The sequence below is a fragment of the Solanum dulcamara genome, chromosome 3 (genome assembly GCF_947179165.1).
Source record: "Solanum dulcamara chromosome 3, daSolDulc1.2, whole genome shotgun sequence".
NCBI lineage: Eukaryota > Viridiplantae > Streptophyta > Magnoliopsida > Solanales > Solanaceae > Solanum > Solanum dulcamara.
In genome coordinates this window covers 6,626,990-6,652,244 of record NC_077239.1, presented here as the reverse complement: position 1 = coordinate 6,652,244, position 25,255 = coordinate 6,626,990, and the positions used below count along the sequence as shown (strand labels likewise).

Genomic DNA, 25,255 nt, shown 5'->3' with positions numbered 1-25,255 from the left:
CGTGGTAGGGTTGGGATAGAAGAAAACATTGTAATTTGAGGTTGAATGAGAATTTTGAAAATATTTTCTTTAGTTTTTGGAAAGAAGTCATTTTCTTTAAATTTTGAGGAAAAAAGTTGATTTGAAAAAATATTTTCAAAAACATTTAAGCCAACCAAATATGAGAGAATTAGACATACCAAACACACTCTTAATGAGTGAATTTGAATAATTAAGATTAATACATTTATTAAGTGCAAAGAAATAAGACTTATAAGATTTAAAACTCTTATTTATTTTCTTAAAAATTTTGTGTTCAGTTAAAACTAAACAAATAAATTAAAACTGAGCAAATATTATTATTGTTGTTGTTCTTTTGGGATAAAAAGAATTTTAAGTATTTTTTTTTGACAACATCGTAGGTATATTTGGGAGAGAAGTACACATTAGTTTAACCTCAAAACTCAAAAAACCCTCACACTCCTCTTTGTCTGCTTTGCACCTCTCATTCTTCAATTCACCTTCTGGGGTTTTACCTAATTCCAAGATTTTCTTAAATCTTCCATCCTAGAAACGGTATGTAAATTTCATCTTATAAAGTTCAAATCTTTTTGGGTTTTCAATTTCTACTTAAGGTGTCTAGTCTTTTCTTTACTCTTACAGTTCCAATGGCTGCTGTTCCTTCTGACCTTAAAAGAGAACAGGTTTTTCCTTTTCACTATATACTATTTTTTGCTTCTATCTTAATGGGTGTTTGTTTTTGATCTATTATTGTTCTCTTGAAACTAAAAATGTTTTTTTTGTTGGGTGAGAGCAGATATTCTCTATGGCAGAGAAAGAGATGGAGTATAGAGTGGAGATGTTTAACAAGTAGGTACCTTTTAGCTTTCTTGAATGTTTGAAAATATACCTATTTGCTTGATTTTTGCTGAAACTAGAAAATTGTGTAAGGATGATTAGTCTATGTGTGGTGTTAGTACATTGAGCTAATACACTTGCTGTTTATACATGAAATAAGTAATAACAACAACATACTTGGTGTAGTCCCACAAGTTCGGTCTGAGAAGGATGGTATGTAGTGAAGTTGTTTTCGATAGACCTTGGCTGAAGTAAAACATATCAAAAATCAAGTATGTAAAAAAATACAGTAGGAAGAATCCATGCTTAAAGCAATGGAGAAGACAACAATAGCAACGGCACATAATATGATAACCAAATAAAATCGAGATAGTAGGAGAGTAATTAAAAAACTACTAATATGGAATTTGGAAACTAGACAACGCTTGACCACCTACTAACCTTCTATCATAATTGGAAACTAGACAACGCTCCACTGCCTACTAACCTTCTATCATAATTCTCGACCTTCAATTTTTTCTATTTAGGGTCGAGTACTCGGTAAGTTGCAGGTGTGCCATGTTGTCTAATCACCTCACCTCACCTCAATACCTAAATACGTAAGTACCACACAATTGTATGCTGATTCTTTGTTGTACATAATCTTTTACTACTAACATTTGTGTTGGGAACTAGGATTGATGGTGTCTATCCTTTTGAACATCAAATGTTCCATATATACAGTTGGACGTTGGTGATGAAGACCTGTCGTGAATGGTGTAAACCGTCTTAAACTAGTTAGAGTGAGGAGTGTGGACACTTTTGCTTATTTATTTTTAACTTTAATATACACTTTTCACATGTAACCTAATTTTTCTTGAGGCAAGCACGCAAAAATATTTTGTTGATGGATGGTGCAAGCTCTGCTGTTTCCACAACACCGTTTGAGGGACTTGATTGGGGAATGTTTACACATCTAAAGGCCTAAATAAAACGAAGAGAAGTGCATTCATGAGGCGTTTACATAATTTGACATTGTAATCAAGTCCTTCAAAGGTGCCATGGGAATAAAAATTCTAGTTTATAAGATATACTACAAGACTCTTAGTATGATGTTTGGAAGTAATATTTGTCTCTGCATAAAGGTAGTGTTTATCTGTTTTCTAGTTTTTGTCTTGACTTGCTCATCCTGCCTACTTCTCTATTTTCTTACCTGCTCTTTTTTCCTTTTAAAAATATAATTCAGGCTTACACATACATGCTTCAAAAAGTGCGTCGACAACAAGTATGTTACTCATTCTTCTTATGCTTCTGGCCTAATATGTGTGTTGTGCATCATTTTCTCAGGATTTAGTTTCTTGGTTGACAATACATTTGTAAATGGCCTTACAGGTACAAGGACTCAGAGTTGAACATGGGTGAAAATAGTTGTATTGACCGATGCGTTTCGAAGTACTGGCAGGTAAACCATGGCTGTGCATTCTCACTTCACAAAATCTTGCAATTAGCCTGTCACACGTAATAAGAACACATAGATTTACTTTTACGTGGTAAAATTATGTTGGTTGCATTAGCTATATCATCTTACTTTGTCTGTCTAATGGAAACGGGTAAACCTTTCCTGAACAAATTGAGTAGTTATATTTAACTTTTAAGAGATGAGTAATCTTTTCTATTGACAATGCCTATGGCTTTTGGTAATTCTTTGGTTTAATCATGATAGTTTTTTTTTCTTATTCTTCATTTCACACTTTAGGTTGTTGTGAAAAAGATATAGTTTAACCAAATTACTCTAATAGAATAGACGACCCACTACTTAAAGTGGATTAATAGCTTGGTTGACCAAGTATTTGGGAGACTAGAAGTGCTTATTTTTAGAAAGTGAAGTATTCGGCCAAACTTTTAGGAGAAAATAAGTGCTTTTGGGGAGTAGCAAAAGATGTTGAAGCTGAACAAGTAGCTTTCCTCCAAAAGTACTTTTTTGCAAAGCACTTTTGAGAAAATATACTTAGAAACACTTTCTCAAAGCTTGCCAAACACTAATTGCTTCTCAAATGCGTTTTCTAAATTGATTAGTCAAACACACTTTGCTTCTCATCAAAAAAACACATTTCAAAATAAGCCGATTATAGAAGTTTGCCCAAATAAGCTATAAATATGGATTTTAACATCTTTATAATTACTGAATGGAATGAATATGTTAGACGGGAGAAAGATATCTAAGTTGCGCGGACTCTTCATTCTTGCTGCCGCACTCGTGTCGACACGAGACGGGTGCGTATGCAGGATACGTGTGGGATTCGATCAACCCACATCGGATACTTTGACCAAGAGTCCATGGACAACCCACATCAGACGGATGCGGGTGAGGGTGAGGGTGCAGGATACTTGTGGAATTCGGTCAACCCACATCAGATACTTTGACCAAGATACTTTTCCTCTTGGTCAATATTTGTCGCTTCATGTTTCAAGCCAAAGCTTCATGTGTTAAGTCAAACAGAGATGCTAAATATTCAAGCGGTTGTAATTCAACTTATGGTAGACAGTAACAATGATTTATGAGGAGAGTTGGTGGAAGGTCTTGAATGAATTTCTTTTTCTTTTTTGAGGGGAAGAATATCTCTATCTTTATAACTATAATTTTATAATATTGAATATTTTTAGCCGAATCCCCGCACCCGCATCCATACTCGGATTCGTATCCCCGAATTTTAAATTTAGATTTTGCCGAATCCGGCTCTCGGATTCGCATCCGTCTCAGACACCTGCACCAGAGTCCGAGCAACTCTTAGAAAGGTATGCATTGTTCATATACATCAGGGCATGTACACTTGTTCACATACCTCTGGTAACCCCTTGGAGGTTCGGGGTCACTATTTGTTGGTTACAAACTATAGATACCAATTAAAGGTGAATAAATAACTTAGTTTTTTCCCGTTCTCTCTCTAGCCTCTCTCTCGATGCACTTAGTGCTAATGCGCGCCCTTTGTCGGAATGGCTGGGAGGCAAACAAAAGAAGCTAGTTCCATGATAATGGGTAAGGAAGTTCCGCATCTTGTTAAGATCATTGGGAAGAAACCAACACCGCTTCCCAAGTCAGATATGAGCCATGTACTCCAATGGAACATCTTCCTCAAGGAGCTGAGAATTGGCCTCAATTAAGGATTGAGAATGCAAAGACGACAACAAAGGTTTCCCTAACAGGTGCTAGCACTAGAGCTAATACTATTACAAACATGCTAGCCTTGACTCGAACAAGATCCATTCTACCCTGAATGAACAAAAAATAGTGACCAATGCAATAGTAACTAAGATCCCATCGACAACTACTAGTCAAGCAATGGTAAACCCAGCTAATTGAGATGCCCCTAAGCCAGGAAGCTCAATGGGAAATGAGGAAATGACTTTCGCCAAGATCTTTTGTCGAGAAGCAAGCAACGATGGAGGAAATGACTTGGTTAACACCTGACCTCTCTTTTCTAATGATGATGATATTATCCACATAGACGAACAAGTATGTAGTGGCATTGTACTGATGAAGGATGAGGAGGGAAGTTTCAGTTTCGGATTTTAAAAATTCCAAAGATAGCAAGTGATGTTTGCGTTCGTTGTATCACGCAAGGAAAGCTTGCTTGAGATCATAGATTGTCTTTTTAGGCGACACAAATGGGCGGAAATTCTCAGAGATTGTTCCATATACACCTCTTCATCAAGATGACCATGGAGGCATTATTGACGTTTGGTTGTCGTAGAAGCCAATCTAATTTTGTTGCAATTTAGAGTATCACGTGAATAGTAATTAATTTGATTACTAGATTGAACGTGGAGTTAAAATCAATATCAAGACATTGAGTGAATCCCTTTGAAATGAGTCTTGACCTTATAATGATTTAATGAACCATCAGTTTTTTGCTTGATCTTGTACAACCACTTACAAGTACAAATTCCCATTTCAACGATGCATCAAGTGATGAACGACCAAAGGTGGGAGTTGGTATCATGTGGTCCAAAAAAATTGTTTTCTTTAAGTGTGGTAGTATAAAATCAAGAGGAAAACTGATACTTCAATAGATCGTTGCAAGGAATACTCGTCTCGTCAAGAGGGGTTTAACTGAACGTCGTAGCATATTGATTTCCGCTCCATAGTCGAGCCTAATTGTCACCAGCTACTGTTCCTGGGATACTTCTTTTGCAATATAACTTAATTAGCCTCTTAAGAACGTTCGACATCAATAGCGCCTTCCTCTAAAGTCCATAATGAAACAACTCCCAAAATGCCATGACAAGAATTTCTCCACTCATGTCCCATCTTTAAAAGATGATCTATGGTGTAAAATAAGCTTCCCGTGCGTGGTACGATGAACTCAAACATCATTTGCTATATGTGAAATCTGAGTTTGATACTTTGATTTCATTCGTCATCAGTACCACGCCTTGTGCTCCAAGTTAATTTGGGTGTGCAAGCAAGCAACTGATGCAACCAGATACAAGAAAGTCCTTGTGAAGCTACAAGAGTGTATGCAGAGTTGGTGCCGGATGCGATCGTGCAAGGTGGAGAAGATCCATCTGAATGACCATGTAAGATGTGCGTGGGAAATGGTGCCTTTCATGTGTTAAAGTTATGTCTTCCATTTGGCTTGATTAGAAGTTGCGAAGTGGGTGAAATTGGGCCACCGTTTCGCTGGTAATGTTATTAGGAATATAACTCTAGCATTGTGTGTCATTTTGTGGATGGTGAGAGGGAATAAGGAAGGGAAGGATCTTATGAGTTTAGAACTTTTGGGCTCTTTATACCCATATAAACACCGAAGTAAATGTGAATAAATTTGATGATCTTTATCGAACCAGTGGGCAGCATTAAATATGAGAAGAGTTTTTTCTGATCCAACTCCTGTGACAGAGGAGACCTACTCAGAGCTGAACCATGAATGAACAACTCCACTGGACAGGAATCAAACCTAACAAATTGCTAAGAAAAAGATCAAACTAACATGTGCTCTAATACAACAACATACGCAGTGAAATCCCACAAGTGTGGTATGGGGAGGGTAGGATGTACGCAGACCTTACCACTACATCATGGAGATAGAGAGGCGGTTTCCGATGTGCTCTAATACAAACAACATTCAAATCACATATCAGGTTTATTATACTAAGATACGGCGTTTGGACAATATTTGAGTTAAAATTTTTAAAAAGTTTGTTGAAATTGATTTTGTTTTGAACATGAACACTTGAAAAATAGAATATGTGGAAGTTGAAGATTTGGGAATGGAAACCATAATTTCACTTGGAATGTATGTTCAAATCAGTGTTCCAATATTTCATTGAAGTTCTAATGCTGAATTTTTGGTATTTGCAAATACTCACAAACTAGTATTTGTGAATACTGAAATAATATTTATGTCCAAATGGGAAATTTCAAGCTTATAACTTTGTTGTTGGCCTACTTGAAAGTGAACTTAGTCCCTTGTATATATCTGCTCTGCTGTTAAACATGTAAATTGGAAGTGCACTTTCCTGTCACAAGAACACATAATGTAAAATTAAGATAGCTTTTCTATGAGCGCCTACTGACATATGACAATTTTCTTTTTGCATTTTTCGTGGATGCGCTTGAACTTTTAAAGTGAGTTGTTCGATTATCATCTGCAGTTTGCTCCTTTGCAATGCTTGTAGAAGTGTTTGAAGAATTAAGCTTGTCCGAGGACCTCATTGCTCTTTTTGTCTTCTTTTGTACAATAACTTCACTTGCAACTTCTCCATCATTCTCATTGTCCCTCATCAAATTGTCTTCTACTTCGTAGTCTTTTCTCCCATTATGATCCTGTATTGTTTGCTCCTTTGCAATGCTTGTAGAAGTGTTTGTAGAATTAAGCTTGTCCAATGACCTCGTTGCTCTTTTTGTCTTCTTTTGTACAATAACTTCACTTGCAACTTCTCCATCATTCTGATTGTCCCTCATCAAATTGTCTTCTACTTCATAGTCTTGTCTTCCATTATGATCCTGTATTGTTTGCTTCTTTGCAATGCTTGTAGAAGTGTTTGTAGAATTAAGCTTAACCGATGACCTCGTTGCTCTTTTCGTCGCCTTTTGTATAATAACTTCACTTGCAACTTCTCCATCATTCTGATTGTCCCTCATTAAATTGTCTTCTACTTCATAGTCTTTTCTCCCATTATGATCCTGTATTGTTTCACCAGTAGTCTCTACATGATCCTTTTGATCTAACTTCTTTAGATATTTAACCTCTGCAGGTTGTAGAAAAAGTATAAGCAAAATACAACAAAAACTTGGCAACTTTCAGACATACAAATAGGTTCATAGAGTGAACTACTTTCTGAACACACAGATGGTTTTTCAGAACCAAGGGCATCACTTGCAGAACCCTTACCTTTAGATTCTCTTCCTAAGCATTTCTCATTAAACGTCTCCCATTGAGGAGGAAAACCAAAAAGAAACTGTTCGATCACCTGTAAAGAAAGAACCACTGACAAGAATTAAAGGATCGCCAAGCGCCAATTATAATTATCTTAAATCACTTTTTCTTTTTCTTTTTTTGTGACGGATAACATAATTGTCTGAATGTCTTTGGTCAGCATATAATGATTGCTAAAACTTCATCAAACAGAGAAATCCCTGAATTCTATCCCTAAGTGTAAAAAACTGCACCAAGTCCTAAAAGTATTGCTTTTTTCCAGAAGGAGAGATAATAAGGAAAAATAAACTAGTATCACTTTCTTATATTGAGACATTGTGTATGTTGGGACTCCTGGAATCTCTTTTTTTTTCTAAAATATTGCTGAAGGTAGTATATTGATTTCAGCAATAAGGAAATGCTGGGATGTATTTACAACAGGAGGCTACATTACGTATTGTGTAATGAGCTCAGACAGTCAACCGTAGCACCAACGTCATTTGCAATAGCCATGTTATACCAAAAAAACAAGATATAGTATTTGATACTAATTAAATACAAATAATTGGGGCTCCTAGAATCATTTGAGACACATTTATGTATGATGATGATAATTCATCCATCATTCACAATTTTTAGAAATTTCTGTACAGTAAACAATTTTTTGTCCAGATAATATTATTTGATTCCTGATAAATCAACCTTATAGACACCCTAAAATAGTTGATCTAACCTTTACAACAAACTAAACATATTCTAGTATAACATACTGCCTATTTAAGCTTTGCTACTTCTCTAACTAAGTCTGATGGAAGTGTTCTCTTGTCAACTTCAAAAAAAAAAAAAAAAGTCGCACCAATTTACGGGAAAAAAATATTTTCAGTAGGACGCACCCTCTCCCTTCCAATTTTTTTATTTACTACAAATCGATAAAAGGCCTTCTGATGAATAATTGTTCAATAAAATGTTGTATAGTAGAGGAGGATAGCATCGAGAAACCTTATAGATATGCTAGAACAGTAGAGTACGTATACTGAATTAGCTATGCAAAAGGCTTAGATTTTGCTAGAGCCTAGTTCTTGCTGCAATGGTTATTCGCAATCAAACAAATTGTTCTACATTATTTAAGAAGTTAATTTCAGCAACGTATCAAATGAATCTCTACATTAAGTCATGAGAAATCTGCTTCATAACTACATATGCTATGCATACAATACAGTTGGCACTTCTTATTTTTGTAATCCATCTGAGTCTCCACGGTCTCACAGTCTTGAGCTAAAAGATAGGCACAAAGGCCTAACAGCCTGGACTCTCTCCCAATGAGAAGATATTGCATCGAAAACTGCCGTTGAAGATATTAGCGGTCCTTTAGTCATGAAGGCCGTCTCACTTCTCACTTGTAAGATATCCAAACCACAATTTTCCTTTTGTGTTCACATATTTTTAGTTCAGTTATAATTTACAAATGGGCGTGACTGTTTCTATATCATACCAGCGTCAGATTTTCCTGGGGACATGCTCTAGCCTTATCTTCCAGGAACCAATATTTCAGCTGACGATGAAGTTTCCCCTTAAACTTGACCTCGTCTAAGTAAGGCTTCAGTTAAGGGGTTGAGACAAATACAAAAGCTCAAATGCAGAATAGAAGGGTGTCTCTTTGGCTTCTTCAACGTATGAACAAGACAATCGCGGAGATCTTTCTCATTGAAAAGTGAGTTGCTTATTGTATCCTTCTCAATATTGAGATATCCAAAAGATTTGCTTTTACGTTTTCGAGAAAATTTCTTAAAGGGGGTTGGGTTTGACACGACCCTTCAGGACTAGAGTTAGATTAAAACAGTTTTCAAGTAAACTGAAGTTGCTCTAGGCAATAGCTTGTCTTTCTCTCTATCTTCTTTTATGCTTTCTAACCTATCTGTAATTATTTCTATATTCTATTATCATTGTGCAGTACTAGCATAAGGCCCTAAACAAGTATGTTATTTCTGCTATTATTTTATTCCTTTTCCTTTTTAAAGTAGAGAGAAAGCACAGATCCTTACTGCAATTAGAGAGAGCATCATCTTTGTGATGGTAGTCCAATCAAACAATACGACTAATTGTATAACACGAAACAAAATAATCTACTATTTGTAGCAAAAAAAGAGGAGGATTATGTCAAATTCTCATTTTGCAATCAACAAAAAGTTTTCACGGGCAAACAAATACGGCATGACCCTCGTAGCATACCTCAGATGGAAAATCATTTTCCTCTGAACGACTTTTGTTTATGAAGCCTTTGAGGACAACGCATACCCCATCAATGGTCTCAAGATTAAAAACATCATATATCTTGAGAATTGGTGCAGAAGTGAATCCTCGCAGTGCTTGACCCCTACAGAAACATAGTAGAATGATTAAAACAAAAGGATCTGAATGCAAAATGACACTTGAGTCAGTTATAACAGAAAACTACAGAAAAATTATGTCTTTGTTGAGTCCTTCTATTATAATGAGGTCTTAAGTTTGAGAAATTCTGGCTTTAACAACCAAAGAAAACCATGTCCTGCATTCTATAACTTACTTGGCCTCATCATCCTTTTACTCCGGATGTATTCTAATTCTTTAATACGATTGCCAATTTGCCTATTTTGACAAACTCACATTACAAATTAACCAGGTTGAACATCATTTCTGGTTTTGATGTGACATTTTTCAGCAAATAATCCAATCTGCCAGTACTTTACCCACATTGATGACCAGTTTCAAAATGATACATCTGTTAGTAAACTGTATTGGAAAATATTAAACAGTAACAGAAACTTCTGAAAATAATAAAGACAGAATCTAGAATTAATCAAAAAAAATAATAACAGTATATGAACAATTTTTTATAAGAACAAAATCGAGCCCACTGAATACACAGTGTGTCCTTAAGGAAATTATTCCCCTCAAAGTACCCGAGGTTTTGAAATGTTTCCTCCCAGGATAGAACGATTTACTCACCAAAGTAGAGGTACTGCTAATTTTTGGTGACTGCGAACCACTTGATGGCTGTTTTTCACACGAGTTTTAGGAAGTGCAGAAAGAAGAAGAAGATTGTATATTCAGAATTTCGTATCGAACATTCTGAGGATTAACAGATATATATAGACTGTTTACACCTTTTAAGAAAAGGCACCTGTTGGGAAAAGGTTTGCCTGTTGAGAAAAGGTTTGCAACTTTTCGGACAAGGTTGCAACCTTTCAAAAATCCGTGGGAAAAAACGGAGGAAAATTTTAAATTAATTCGGGAAAGAAACGGGTATCCGAATCCGAATCCGAAGCCGTAGCCGTAGCCGAAGCCGAGCGAGCGACGACGACGACGGCGCGAGGGGAGACCCTCTTCTTGACCCTTTAGCAACATGAAGGAGTGCTTCTACTTTTAAGTAGGAGACTTTTCATTTCCACCACCTATGTGGGACCAAAGCTTATTTAATAAAGCAAGAGAGAACATATCATTTTCCTCTCCACTTCTTTTTCCCTCAATTTCCCATTCAAACTATCAATTAAACCCAACAATCCCCCACATGAATGGGGAATGTCTACAAGATAAAGGAATGCACGGATAAATGTGTGATATACAAGCGAAGATTAATTGCATCTGGATAAGTAGGTTTTCCTTTGAACTTTCCATAGTGAACTTATATAGGATATACTCGATCAATCGGTAGATGCGATATCTTTGAACCGTCGAACTTTGTTGTATAACTAGACAACATAAGTCACACAATTAATCATCAACCATCTATGGTTCTCACGGTTGTGTTCGTTTCAGCCATGAACACCGCCTGGTTTCGTGAATGCATAGAGAATGGGCCTTTACCGTCATTCCCCTTGAAGCGGCTTATACTTCACATTCACATAGGTGATTTCTAAACGTGTAGTCCTATAGACACACTATCTAGTCATTTTCTGTCAGATTTAGATAATCATAAAAAAACCTTTAAAGTTTTATTAACTCATTAAAAAGCCTTAAGGTTTTATCCTTTGTTTCTGAACATTGTCATCATCACGAGAATGGGTTGAGTTATTTGACAATGTTGAACCGTCAATCATAACTTTGTTTGATCTCTTTGAACCTAGTTCTTGGGATCTCCAGTCTACTAGGTAGAGTTACCGCCATGTTGACTTGTCCTAGGCCTTAACCCCATTCCCCTCGATGATCTTTCAACAGTCTCTCTAGATAAGCCTTTTGTTAGTGGATCCGATACATTATCTCTTGACTTTACGTAGTCAATAGTGATAACACCACTAGAGAGTAGTTGTCTAACAATATTGTGTCGCCGTCGAATGTGACGCGATTTTCCATTATACATAACGCTTCCTGCCCTCCCCATTGCCGCTTGGATATCACAATGTATACATATGGGTGCCAAAGGTTTGGGCCAAAATGGAATATCTTCCAAAAAATTTCGAAGCCATTCAACTTCTTCACCAGCCTTGTCTAAAGCTATAAATTCAGACTCCATTGTAGAGCGGGCGATGCATGTCTGTTTTGATGATTTCCAAGACACTGCTCCTCCACCAACGGTGAAAACATATCCACTTGTGGATTTAACTTCAGATGATCCGGTGATCCAGTTTGCATCACTATATCCCTCAATTACTGCGGGATATTTATTATAATGCAAAGCATAGTTTTGGGTGTGTTTCAAATACCCCAAGACTCGTTTCATTGCCATCCAATGAGTTTGATTAGGGTTATTCGTGAATCGACTCAACTTGCTAATAGCACATGCTATATCTGGTCGTGTACAATTCATAATATACATCAAACTTCCCAAAACTCGTGCATAGTCCAATTGTGAGTCACTTTTACCTTCATTCTTTTGAAGTGCAAAACTTACATCAATTGTAGTTTTTGCAACATTAAAATTTAAATACTTGAACTTATCAAGAATAGTTTCAATATAATGTGACTGTGATAATGCTAGACCTTGTGGAGTTTTATGGATCCTAATTCCTAAGATTAAGTCAGCAACCCCTAAGTCTTTCATGTCAAATTTGCTAGCAAGCATACGCTTCGTAGCATTTACATCGGCAATGTCTTTACTCATTATCAACATGTCATCAACATATAAACAAACAATAACTTCATGATTTGGAGTATTTTTAATGTAAACACATTTGTCACACTCATTAATCTTAAATCCATTTGCCAACATTGTTTGGTCAAATTTTGCATGCCATTGTTTAGGTGTTTGTTTAAGTCCATAAAGTGACTTAACAAGTTTGCACACTTTCCTTTCTTTACCTGGAACTACGAAACCCTCAGGTTGTTCCATGTAAATTTCTTCCTCCAATTCTCCATTTAAGAAAGCCGTCTTAACATCCATTTGATGAATTTTAAGACCATATATAGCTGCAAGTGCCACTAACACCCGAATAGATGTTATTCTTGTTACCGGCGAGTATGTGTCAAAGTAATCAAGACCTTCTTTTTGTATATAATCTTTGACCACAAGTCTTGTCTTATATTTATCAATAGTGCCATCAGCTTTCATTTTCCTTTTAAATATCCATTTTGATCCTAAAGGTTTATTTCCAGGAGGAAGATCAACCAATTCCCATGTATGGTTATTCAAAATTGATTGAATCTCACTATTGATTGCCTCTTTCCAAAATGCTGAATCAGAAGAAGCCATTGCAGCTTTAAATGTTTGAGGCTCATTTTCAAGCAAGAATGTCACAAAATCTGGTCCAAAGGAAGTAGATATCTTTTGGCGTTTGCTACGCCTTGGATCCTCTTCGGTTGGTTTACTTTCCTTTTGAACTTCTCTTGGTCGTTTAGATCTTTCACTTGAGGATTCACTTTTAGTTTTATACGGATAAATATTTTCAAAAAATTCAGCATTATCTGATTCAATTACCGTATTAACATTAATTTCAGGATTGTCCGATTTGTGAACCAAAAATCGACAAGCTTTGTTGTTTGTAGCATAGCCAATAAAAACACAATCCACGGTCTTTGGTCCAATTTTTACCCTTTTGGGCAAAGGAACTTGGACCTTTGCTAAACACCCCACACTTTAAAATATTTCAAGTTAGGTTTTCTTCCTTTCCATAGCTCATATGGAATAGTTTGTGTTTTGCTGTGGGGTACTCTGTTGAGTATTCGATTAGCTGTAAGGATAGCTTCCCCCCACAAGTTTTGCGGTAAACCGAAACTTATTAATAAAGCATTCATCATTTCTTTTAATGTTCGATTTTTCCTTTCCGCAATTCCATTTGATTGAGGTGTGTAGGGGGCAGTAGTTTGATGAATAATTCCATATTCTAAACATATCTTTTCAAAAGGAGATTCATATTCTCCACCCCTATCACTTCTAATCATTTTTATCTTTTTATTCAATTGATTTTCCACTTCGTTCTTGTATTGTTTAAATGCATCAATTGCTTTATCCTTACTATTAAGCAAATACACATAACAATATCGAGTGCAATCGTCAATAAAAGTTATAAAATACTTCTTTCCACCACGAGTTGGTGTAGACTTCATATCACAAATGCCTGTGTGAATCAATTCTAAGGGACTAAAATTCCTTTCAATAGATTTATAAGGATGCTTAGCATACTTAGATTCAACACATACTTGACATTTTGATTTATTGCAATCAAAGTTAGGCAATATATTTAAATTAATCAGTTTTCGCAAGGTTTTATGATTGACATGTTCTAAACGTGAATGCCATAAATTATTTGACTCAGGTAAGTAAGAAGAAGCTTGAACTTTATTATCATCAACAACCATTACATTTAGTTTGAAAAGACCCTCAGTGAGGTAGCCTTTTCCTAGATACATTTCATTCTTACTGACAACTACTTTGTCTGAAACTAGAACACACTTGAATCCATTCTTGATAAGAAGGCCGGCAGACACCAAATTCTTTCGCATTTCTGGAACATGATACACTTTGTTCAGCGTCACCACCTTGCCGAATGTCATTTTCAGAAATACTCTCCCATATCCTTCAATCTTAGCAGTTGCAGAATTTCCCATATAAATCGTCGCATCAGGTGCTGCAGGGGAATAAGTAGAGAAGGCTTCTCGGACTGCACACACATGCGAAGTAGCTCCCGAATCAAGCCATCATTCTTTGGGATTACCTACTAGGTTGCATTCTGATAGCATTGCACACAGATCATCGATACCTTCTTTATTTTCCACCATATTGGCTTGTCCCTTTCTCTTATACTTTTTTGGAAGACGACAATCTGGAGCTTTGTGGCCAACTTTCCCACAATTATAACAATTGCCCTAGAACTTTTTCTTGTTCTGCTCCTGATTCTTTCCAAAAGGTTGCTTTCCTTTCTTATTCTTTGGGGCAGCATCTTCAACGATGTTCGCTCCCATAATTGTTGAATTTCCACGTGACTTCTTTTTTGCTGTTTTGTTATCTTCCTCAATCTTGAGACGAATAACAAGATCTTCCAACTTCATTTCCTTACGCTTGTGCTTTAGATAATTTTTGAAATCTCTCCACGAAGGAGGCAACTTTTCTATCATCGCAGCCACTTGAAATGCTTCATTAACTATCATACCTTCAGCAATAAGGTCATAAAAAATAAGTTGTAGTTCTTGAACTTGGGTTCCAACAGTTCTGCTATCTATCATTTTATAGTCTAAGAACTTAGCAACCACAAATTTTTTCAAGCATGCGTCTTCAGTCTTGTACTTTTTCTCAAGTGCATCCCACAATTCGTTAGAAGTTTTCACAGCACTGTAGACATTGTACAAATCATCATCCAAAGCACTTAGGATATAGCCCTTGCATAGAAAATCTGCCTATGTCCATGCCTCAGTAATTATAAATTTTTCATTGGCCGGCATATCAGCAGCGGGCACAGGAGGGTCTTCATTTGTGAACTTCTGCATACCAAGAGTGGTAAGCCAAAAGAACACCCTTTGCTGCCATCCTTTGAAGTTGGCTCCAGAAAATTTTCCTGGTTTTTCTGCCGGTGGTACAGAAGTGCGGCTTGTTGCAACAACAGTCGCAGAAGTAGTAGGAGTATCACTTGTCATTTCTTTTCACTGTCAAAATAGACAAACTGTCTTAATATTTCAGAATATCAGACCTTTTACAAAAAACAACAATGAAGTTTTTATACTCTTCCAATCGTTGTACAAGTATGAACTTTAATATTCCAATGAAGTTTTTATACTCTTCAAGTCAAAATATTTATTTCATACGGAGTAGAAAACCACACAGGTTTTAGTCTCCAAAAGCATAATACAGTTTAATTAAAAAAAAAAAATAACGTTAATTTCCTTAAGATTGTTAGTAAACTGTATTGGAAAATATTAAACAGTAACAGAAACTTCTGAAAATAATAAAGACAGAATCTAGAATTAATCAAAAAAAATAATAACAGTATATGAACAATTTTTTATAAGAACAAAATCGAGCCCACTGAATACACAGTGTGTCCTTAAGGAAATTATTCCCCTCAAAGTACCCGAGGTTTTGGAATGTTTCCTCCCAGGATAGAACGATTTACTCACCAAAGTAGAGGTACTGCTAATTTTTGGTGACTGCGAACCACTTGATGGCTGTTTTTCACACGAGTTTTAGGAAGTGCAGAAAGAAGAAGAAGATTGTATATTCAGAATTTCGTATCGAACATTCTGAGGATTAACAGATATATATAGATTGTTTACACCTTTTAAGAAAAGGCACCTGTTGGGAAAAGGTTTGCCTGTTGAGAAAAGGTTTGCAACTTTTCGGACAAGGTTGCAACCTTTCAAAAATCCGTTGGAAAAAACGGAGGGAAATTTTAAATTAATCCGGGAAAGAAACGGGTCGCGGGTCAGGAATTTTCCACTTAATTAATTAAATAAATAAATAATATTAATTAATTAAAAAATTTAAAGAAAATTTGGTCCAAAAAAATTATCAATCAAATCAATTGACCGAAGCCGTAGCCGAAGCCGAGCCGAGCGAGCGACGACGACGACGACGGCGCGAGGGGAGACCCTCTTCTTGACCCTTTAGCAACATGAAGGAGTGCTTCTACTTTTAAGTAGGAGACTTTTCATTTCCACCACCTATGTGGGACCAAAGCTTATTTAATAAAGCAAGAGAGAACATATCATTTTCCTCTCCACTTCTTTTTCCCTCAATTTCCCATTTAAACTATCAATTAAACCCAACAACATCTTCTCAAACTTTCATTTTCTGGTCTTCACACTAGTCAATGTGGTGAAAAATATTAATAGCTCATTAAATACACCCCCTCACCCCCACCCAAAAAAAAAACAAGAAAATTGCAAGACCACATAGTAAATCCTAAATCTCGAAAACCCAAATACCTAAAACAACAATAAGCTAGCATTTGGCCATAGATTTTGGGAGTAGATTTTGAAATTTTATTTTCAAGTATCTGTTTGTCCATAAAATTTGATCAGATTTTTCAAATATTTTCAAGTTCCAAAAAAAGGGCTTAGACCAGTTTTTGAGACTTTCGCTCACAAAATTTTAAAAAATTTCCAAGTAAAATGCATGTCCAAAGAAACTCAAATTCCAAAATCACAACTTTAAGAAATAAACTTTCAAGTTTCAACTTCAAAATCTACTGCCACCAAAAGGGCAACACAACTTTGACAGCAAGAAAAAAAAAGTTGAATCTTGAAAAGGAAGATAAAATTTACTCTCGAGAAGTGAGGCCAGCAACGGCGAGGGTCCTTCCTTGAGAATCTGTTTCAGCCCTAATAAGCCACCAATCTTTCAAACAGACCTGTTTGTTTGTTTGTCAATAAAAGAAAAATCAAAAACAAGAATCGATTTTTTTAGGGATTGCTGCGAAAGATATACTCACTGTTGACTGAAAACAAGATTTTGATGAATTGCTGCTTTTGGGTTCACAAGTTTCCTTCTCCTCGTCGACCCTTTGAGTTTGAGCAGTTGAATCAGAAGCCATTGCGCCTTCCTTCTTCTTGCGCGGGAATGTCATTGCTACTTAACCGGGTTATTTATCCCTATCTTTTAAATGTATCAATTTTTTAGTTAATTATTTGAAATCGAAATTATTTCTCGTTTTCCTTTTAGCTTTTAATTTCTTTTTTAAATTTTACTTTTTACTTTTATTTTTCTTTTAAGTTCTACTTGTTAAGTTAGATTTTATTCATATTATTAGTAATCCAAATAAAATCTGAAAACAAAAATTGAATAACACGTGTAACTCCATATGTGGGGTCTGAAGAGGTTAGAGTGTACAGGTAGAAAGGTTGTTTCCGAAAGACAAAACAAGAAGGGCACTTTATCCCCAAGGTCACAACCTGAGGCATGAATACACCAAAGAGCTATTATAAGAGCAATTACAATCCATATGAAAACATGAAAAATATTGAAATCACATCTTTAAAACGGAGCGATTATAATCGATAGGAAGTTCATGTCCTCATTTCCCTTATTGGTGTTATCTTTTTTCTCCTTTGTGGATGTTTTCTGTGGCATGAAGAGTATGGAACTGCAACATCTGAAATGGTTTCCTTGAGATTTGCAATAGAAGATTTTGCCTGGGATTATTCATATTGAACCCCAGCCACCACCTCCTGGGGTCAGAATCTGAAGTATTTCACCGGCCTGCACCTCAATTGTGTTTTTTCCACCAACATATACCTTCCTTTTATCTTTTGTGATGAGGAAATTAGCGCCTCGAGCCCCATCTTTTCCACCCATCAAACCCCTTGGCGCATGCACACGCCTTTCTGATAGGATACTCACAATGACTGACCGCTTGAATTCTATCTCCCTGATAATGCCATCACCTCCTTTATGTTGTCCAGCACCACCACTATTCTCTCTTATTCCAAACTTATGCAATATAACTGGGTATCTTTGCTCAAAGATCTCTGGATCTGTCATGCGAGTGTTGGTCATATGGCACTGGACCGCACTCGTACCATCCCAAGTAGGTCCAGCCCCACTTCCACCTCCAATTGTTTCATAGTAACCAAAAGTGTCATCCCCAAAGGTGAGATTATTCAGGCAACCCTGTGAACAAGCACAAGCTTGGAATGCAGTGAGAACGACATCGGTGACCCTCTGTGATGTAAGGACATTACCACCAACCACGGCAGCCTTGTCACTTGGAGAGAGAAATGAACCAGGAGGTATATAAATCTTTACAGGAGCCAAGCAACCTTGATTGAGAGGAATATCAACGTTCACCAAACAGCGTACACAATAAATGACTGCAGCAGCTGTCACTGCTTCTGGGGCATTCCAATTACCATAAACTTCTGGGCTGGTCCCGGAGAAATCAAAAAATGCTTCTCCCTTCCGAGAATCTATCGTAAGCTTTAAGTGTATGGAAGACCCGTCATCCATGTAATCTTCCTCTTCGATAGTCACTAAGTCTCCCTCTCCAGACCTTTTTGATTCGGAGGAAACTCTCGCAGCAACAGATTTAAGCATTTCTCTCACTGCTTCTTCGGCATTAGCCTGCACATGGTTCATGTATGCCTGGACAGTTTCCAGACCGTACTGCTCGATAAGCTCATTAATAAGGGTAATACCTCTCTGATTTGCAGCAACTTGTGCGTGAAGGTCAGATAAATTATCCTGAAGCCTGCGCGTTCCTGGAATCTTATGAGTTGATTCTTCAGAACAGGGGTAACAAAGAAGTTTGGTGATTCCTTCTTCCTGAAAAATGCCCTTCTCAACAAGCTTGAATGTTTTTATTGCTGCTCCTTCCTCCCATATGAACTTTGAGAAAGGTGGCATACTTCCAGGAGTAATACCTCCAATCTCTGCGTGATGCCCTCTACTTGCGACAAAGAATATCAATCTACCTTTGTTAAAAACAGGTGTAATAACAGTTATATCAGGCAGGTGGCTACCGCCTGCAGAAGGATGATTGGTGACTAAAACATCTCCCTCATTTAGATTATCACCCCAGTACTTCAGCTGCCATCGAACAGTGCTCGACATAGCCCCCAAGTGCACAGGAACATGGGGTGCATTTGCCACAAGCCCACCATCAGGGCCAAAAAGTGCACAAGAAAAGTCTAGCCGCTCTTTAATATTTGTTGATATAGAAGTCCTCTGCAAGGTGCGCCCCATCTGTTCAGCTATTCCCATAAACCGGTTGTTGAAAATTGATAGTTGTACAACATCTGCAACTTTTTCATCTACCTTTGCCGTATTGGATGTCGACTCTATCGCTATTTTAATGTTGCCATATTTAGTAACAATGGCCTTGCAGTTAGGTTCAACAATGACAGTACTATTGCCATTCATGATAACTGCTGGGCCAGGAATAACATGCCCATATGCCAAATTTTCAAGCTTGAACAAAGGAGTGTCATTCCATCCACTCTCAAAGTATACCTTGTAGTGACTTTCAATTTTAGGGGCACCAGGGGCAGAAGCTAGCGCTCGAGGCTTCAGTATGTTAGTGACTCCAACACCGTGAACCCTAACATCACATATAACTATACTCCTGTTTTGAAGTTTAAATCCATATTCCCTTTGGAACAACTTGACAAATTCAGCAGCATAATCACCTACTGATCCATCATCATTGATTGGTCTCTTTACCATGATTGCGGTGTCTGTTCCCTCGTACCTTAAGTTTAAGTATGTTTCACTGGTGATACTTGCTTCTCCGAATCCTTGCTCCTGCAGCTTTGACTTCACCTGCTTCAGCAAGATAGTTTCTCTGCGAGAGGCTTCAATCACAGATTCAGGACCATAAACAGCTGAATATGGCTCTTGTGCCTCTTCTACCACATCAGCTAACCCCATACCATATGCACTTAAGATCCCACATAACCTGTGAATAAGAACCTCCTTCATTCCAAGTGATCTAGCAATGGCACAGGAATGTTGAGGACCTGCACCTCCAAAGCAAGCAAGAGCATGGTTGCTTGTTTCATGGCCCTTCATTTCTGTCAATTGTCGTATTGGACGACACATGGTCTCATTGGCAACATTCACAAAGCCTTGTGCAATCTCCTCAACCGTCATGTCCCTCGCAGATGAATCCTGGCTCTTTCTGTAGGAATTGATTTGCCTTGCAAGTTTTTCAAACTCTTCCCTGGTAGCATCAATATCTAATGGCTGGTCTTCATTGGGACCAAAAATGGAAGGGAAAAATTCAGGAATGACATAACCTAAAATAAGATTTGCATCTGTAACTGCTAGTTGCCCTCCTTTCCGGTAACAAACTGGTCCTGGATGTGCACCCACTGAATCTGGTCCCACCCGGAAAGAACCAAACTGAAATTTTAACTTTGATCCACCGCCAGCAGCAACCGTGTTTACATCGAGCTGAGGTGCTTGAATTATTGCACCAGCAACCTGGGTTTCTATAACTTGTTCATAGCTACCAGCATATCGGCTGACATCAGTAGAGGTACATGTCAAAACCGATTAGGGCCTTGTCTGTTTCAATCCCGAAGAGTGTCTGAGAGTAACCAACTACACCACCAGCAGGACCTGACAAAATTGCTTTGTGGCCTGAAAATCTATTTTCTGGTGCAAGCCCTCCATCCGACTGCATAAATAAAACATTCAATTTCCCTTGTCCTTCATCAAATTTGGACATAAAACCTGACAAGTATTCTTTAATAACGGGAGTCAAATATGCATCTACACTTGCTGTAAAACCTCGAGGAACAGCTCGAACCATAGGAGTTAAAGCAGATGATATAGATACATGCCGGAAACCCAAACTAAGAGCTAACTTTTCCAGAAGTATTTCATGCTCGGGGTAAGTATAAGAGTGAAGCAAAACCACAGCTAAGCAACTAATACCCTTTTGCAGCAAAGCATTCAGTAATGGTTTCAGAGCTTCCTCATCAAGTGGCTTTATTACCTTGACAAGCTTGCCCGAAATACCTTGAACAAGTGACAGAGAAGAGTCCAAATCTACTCCCTCCTTATCAAGAACCAGCTCAACTCTCTCATCAACCTCTACAACCTCTTCATACAGATTCGATGGTTTTGATACAGTGAGGTCAAATATATGTGGACGAGCCTGGTTACCAATCTGGAGCAAATCCCTGAAGCCTCGAGTGACACACAGTGCAATTCTCTCCCCTTTCCTCTCCAACAATGCATTTGTTGCCACAGTTGTACCCATCCTCACCCATTCTATCTTATCGGTAGGAAGCTTCGAACTAAGGGGAATTTTCTTTCCCGTAAATTCCTCCAAAATCCTCCTTATTCCTTCAACTGGAGCATCATCATAATTAGAAGGATCAACTGACAACAACTTCATGACTCGGCCTTCTGGTTTTCCAGGAATTTCTGCATACACATCAGTAAAAGTGCCTCCTCTGTCGATACAAAATTTGAGTTTTGCTTCACTTTGACTCCCCATCCTAAACTACAGGTAGTGCAAGCCAAGAAATGACTTGATTATACAGAAGATATTGCAATAACCTGGTATATTGCCAGTAAGAGAGAGTTAAAAAAGGGCTTTGGTCACAAGCATGACAAACTCAATTAGCCAAAGAGTAGTAGCAAAATAAACACAGCACCGCTGCAGACTATGCACCACCCTGGTATATTGCCAGTAAGAGAGAGTTAAAAAAGGGCTTTGGTCACAAGCATGACAAACTCAATTAGCCAAAGAGTAGTAGCAAAATAAACACAGCACCGCTGCAGACTATGCACCACAAGAAATTGCAAAAAGAGAAGCATCAAACACTGTTCATAAGGGAATCAATATATGTTTTCAAGTGCTTGAATGTCCACGTTCTTGAATACAAGAATAAACAAATCCAGTAACCATAAGAGGAAATAACCAGGACAGTCCCTTAAGTATGGGCATAGGAATGTTTTGGTCCCTCATAAATACAGCTGAACATAAAACATTACTTATGTTTGCAAAAGCGAACAGCTTTGGTTCAAGCTATAGCAGATTTCTTAAAACTAACAGAAAAAAAGGACGCAAACTAATGTTACCGTCTGTTAAACTAATGTAAAGAAGACTTAGAGAAACCTTTTCCTAAATCTTCTTGTTGTAAAGAGGAAAATCCCTAATTTCTTTTCTTAGCTTTTGACGCCAAAGTGCAGGGATACAGCAAAGCCAAAAAAAAAAATAGCAGAAAGAAAAACTAAAATTGTAATAATCTAGTTTAAAGGCACATTAAGGAAAGAAAGCCCATTTACAGCGGGAGAACTTCAACTTCTTCCCAAACTTTCCTTCTTGCACCAGAAACAAAGAAGTATAATGCATCTCAGTCTTCACTGTATGAACAAATCTCTATTTAGTTGCTACAGACCCACTTTCGTAATTGTATGGACGCCAAACACGATTTAATTGAAAGATAATCTCCAAACTAATATACTTAACCTTAAAATTGCACAGATTAAGGCTAGAAGCACAATTTTCCTTCGATTGAACTTCAATTAATTTTTATTAGATCCTTCCATGATCCATTAATGGAATTTATACATCTATCGTTGATTAAGGATCCTTGCTTCTAGACTAGCAGTTTGGTCTCTAGAGACTTTGGGTAGATTGGCTTTGGGAGAAAGAGTGTCGACCAGACCTTTAATTCTCTAGGATTTTGGAAGATTAAGGAGTTAGTGTCTACATATCGGTGTTAGTTTAACTGGGACTTGTCTGTTATATGTTTGAACAAAAGCTATCAACTTTGACAAACATTCAGGATCTTTATGTTCAGCTCTATATACAAAGGATCAAAATATTTCTATGTTCATACTCAAAAGGACCATGATGGTTTTTAGCATAAAAAGAAAAGGAAAAGAGCATCAAACACTATAACTGAAAGATAAGATGATGTACTTAAGTGCTTCAGTTTCGATATTCTAGCATTTGAGAATCAACAAAGCAAGCAACCCAAAAACAAGAAACTGAGAGGAAAAAGAAGAGCATAAAAGTTACGACTTTTTATTGAAGAGCATCAAACACTATACCTAAGGGAGAAGATATATGAACTCAAGTACTATGAAAACAGCAAGCAACCAAAAACAAGAACATTCCTCCCCTCCCCCAACAAAAAAAAAAACACTACACATTCAAGTGCTTGAGTTTTGATTTTTAGCATCTGAGAATCAATAAAGCAAGCAACCCAAAAACAAAAATGGATTTTGGGTCTACCTCAGCCCAAAAGCTAGCTCACGAGTCAGAATTGCTCGAGACCATATAAGTAGACCACTCAACTCATTAACTAATCAACGTGAAACTTTTTTATTCTTCAACATAAAAAAATTATGACTTTATTTTATGAAGAGCATCAAACGCTATAACTAAGGGAGAAGATATATGAAACTCAAGTGATTCAGCATTGATATAGTTCCAAGAATCAAAAACAGCAAGCAACCCAAAAACACAAAAGGTTAGGGGAGATATACACAGTCAAGTGCTTAAGTTTTAATAATTTTGAATCTAAGAATCAATGAAGCAAGCAAAACCCAAAACAAGAGAAGAAACGAACAAAATCAACATATGGGTTTGCATCAATTCAAGCACTGGAGATGAACAAACAAAAATTAACGGCTGTTAATTTCAAGATAGCTACGACCCATCAAGATTTTCTCAAATTTCAATCAAATCCCAGATGTGTAATGAGATAATTATCACTGAAAAGTAAAAGGGTACCTCAAATTCAACGAAAAGCTGCTTAGTTCTTCGACCTACAACTCCAACAATGATTCGATCATTTGCTGTTGATTACTGTATGAAACTTCGCAGAAAATCGACCGTCATATAAATTAATAAATTATATAATTCGTGATGATGAGGAAAATGCATACTACAAATTCCAATGTCGTTTGCTACGTGGGATAAGTCGGATAGAAATCTTTAGATTGATAATTTTAATTTTTAATTTTTAAAAATATTATATTATTATTGTATCAAAATTTAGTATGATTTAGTATTTTAAAGTTTTGAGTTTTGATATTTTATAGTATGGTAACATAACTATTATTGCCGAATCTATAATAATATAAGTATGATATAATACATAAATATGTTTTTTAAATTAGTTTCAGCTGATATCGATGCTATTTAATTTTGGGTATGGATAAATAAATATTTAAATTTGTATAAAATTAAACAAGTTGACATATATGTTCTACGTGACATAATACATATAGAATGTCACGTAGAATGTAAATTGTCATTTAGGGCATATATAATTCTTTGTTTAATTTTATACAAATTTAAGTGTCTACTATTTGTTCATATTCAAAATGAGAGAACATAAATATCAGCTAAAATCAAGTTTATATATATATATATATATATAAGTATCGTTTTGCACCCAAAAAAATAAGACAAATAATTATCATGATAGTAATCATTAATTTTGTAACAATTTATATCTGAACACTCAACATTTATACATAAAAAGAGTTCTCAAGAAACTATATATTGCATTAAATATTGTAATAAAACTTATTCTTCAGAATTACATCGATTTATTCAAAAGTCTAGAAATACTACGTATTAATTTAGAGGAGAGTGATATTTTATAAACTTGTATAAATCAACAAATATATATCTTTATTATTTACAACTACCTATTAATACTGAGTTGCATCATCTAAATTCCATTAGGCTATCTAGTAATCTATCATAAAATATACTACTACTAAGAATAATTATTCATTAGATTTCTAAATTATATCACAATGATTTTTGAAAACGATTCTCTAATTAACATTTTCTTCATAATCCAACGAAGAACTTTACATACTTATTCAAAATAAGTGAAGAGTTTTGATCTGTGTGCCTGAAAGTTGGTCAAATAATAAAAAAATTAGTCTAGTCTAAATTCAAGCACGATCAATCCATCTGCTTCTAGGTTCGAAAATGGCACCAAACAAGGGCAACGGGTCTTTCGACCTTCGTTTGATTTGTATGCAGTATAGATCCATGAGAACGATTTCCGTTAATACAAAAAGGTTCTACACTAGGGACAACGTGTGGCTGTAGTTTAGTGGTAAGAATTCCACGTTGTGGCCGTGGAGACCTGGGCTCGAATCCCAGCAGCCACAAACCCCTTTTAATTTTACT

The 25,255-nt window shown here is 36.6% G+C and overlaps 2 protein-coding genes, 1 long non-coding RNA gene and 1 other non-coding gene across 6 annotated transcripts; 2 read left to right on the top strand and 2 right to left on the bottom strand.

Moving 5' to 3' along the window:
* The first annotated feature begins 444 nt into the window (after window positions 1-444).
* On the top strand, window positions 445-7,151 carry LOC129882329 (uncharacterized). Of its 2 annotated transcripts, none has more exons than XR_008765750.1 (5): window positions 445-555; window positions 643-849; window positions 2,063-2,101; window positions 2,209-2,278; window positions 7,075-7,151. It is a non-coding gene; the product is annotated as an uncharacterized LOC129882329 (long non-coding RNA). The 2 variants fall into 2 exon arrangements; XR_008765749.1 differs by lacking the exon at window positions 7,075-7,151 and adding an exon at window positions 6,447-6,469.
* On the bottom strand, window positions 6,122-17,337 carry LOC129882327 (kinetochore-associated protein KNL-2 homolog). 2 transcript variants are annotated; one of them, XM_055956576.1, is made up of 5 exons: window positions 17,072-17,337; window positions 16,905-16,990; window positions 9,465-9,609; window positions 7,212-7,290; window positions 6,122-7,068 (listed from the first exon to the last, which is right to left on the bottom strand). In XM_055956576.1, the coding sequence occupies exons 1-5, from the start codon at window positions 17,204-17,206 to the stop codon at window positions 6,377-6,379; spliced, it is 1,137 nt and encodes a 378-aa protein (XP_055812551.1). In that variant the 5' UTR covers window positions 17,207-17,337; the 3' UTR covers window positions 6,122-6,376. The 2 variants fall into 2 exon arrangements, with proteins under 2 accessions (XP_055812551.1, XP_055812550.1); XM_055956575.1 differs by having other exon boundaries at window positions 6,123-7,068; window positions 7,155-7,290.
* A 129-nt stretch (window positions 17,338-17,466) lies between these two features.
* LOC129882326 (5-oxoprolinase 1-like) lies at window positions 17,467-23,981 on the bottom strand. The gene is given in 3 exon segments (XM_055956574.1): window positions 17,467-20,617; window positions 20,619-21,645; window positions 23,834-23,981. Coding segments are annotated over 2 exon segments (3,801 nt in total). The 5' UTR covers window positions 21,584-21,645; window positions 23,834-23,981; the 3' UTR covers window positions 17,467-17,781.
* A 1,183-nt stretch (window positions 23,982-25,164) lies between these two features.
* Window positions 25,165-25,236, top strand: TRNAH-GUG (transfer RNA histidin (anticodon GUG)). Its single transcript has one exon. It is a non-coding gene; the product is annotated as a tRNA-His (tRNA).
* The last annotated feature ends 19 nt before the right edge of the window (window positions 25,237-25,255 follow it).

What these genes read in the sequence shown, in the direction of transcription:
- LOC129882327 (XM_055956575.1), bottom strand. Translation starts at nt 17,206, where the DNA reads ATGACATTCCCGCGCAAGAAGAAGGAAGGCGCAATGGCTTCTGATTCA. An exon ending in AATCTTGTTTTCAGTCAACA is followed by an intron (nt 16,991 to 17,071) that starts GTGAGTATATCT and finishes ACAAACAAACAG; the next exon opens with GTCTGTTTGAAAGATTGGTG. An exon ending in GCTGGCCTCACTTCTCGAGA is followed by an intron (nt 9,610 to 16,904) that starts GTAAATTTTATC and finishes ATGTTTCTGTAG; the next exon opens with GGGTCAAGCACTGCGAGGAT.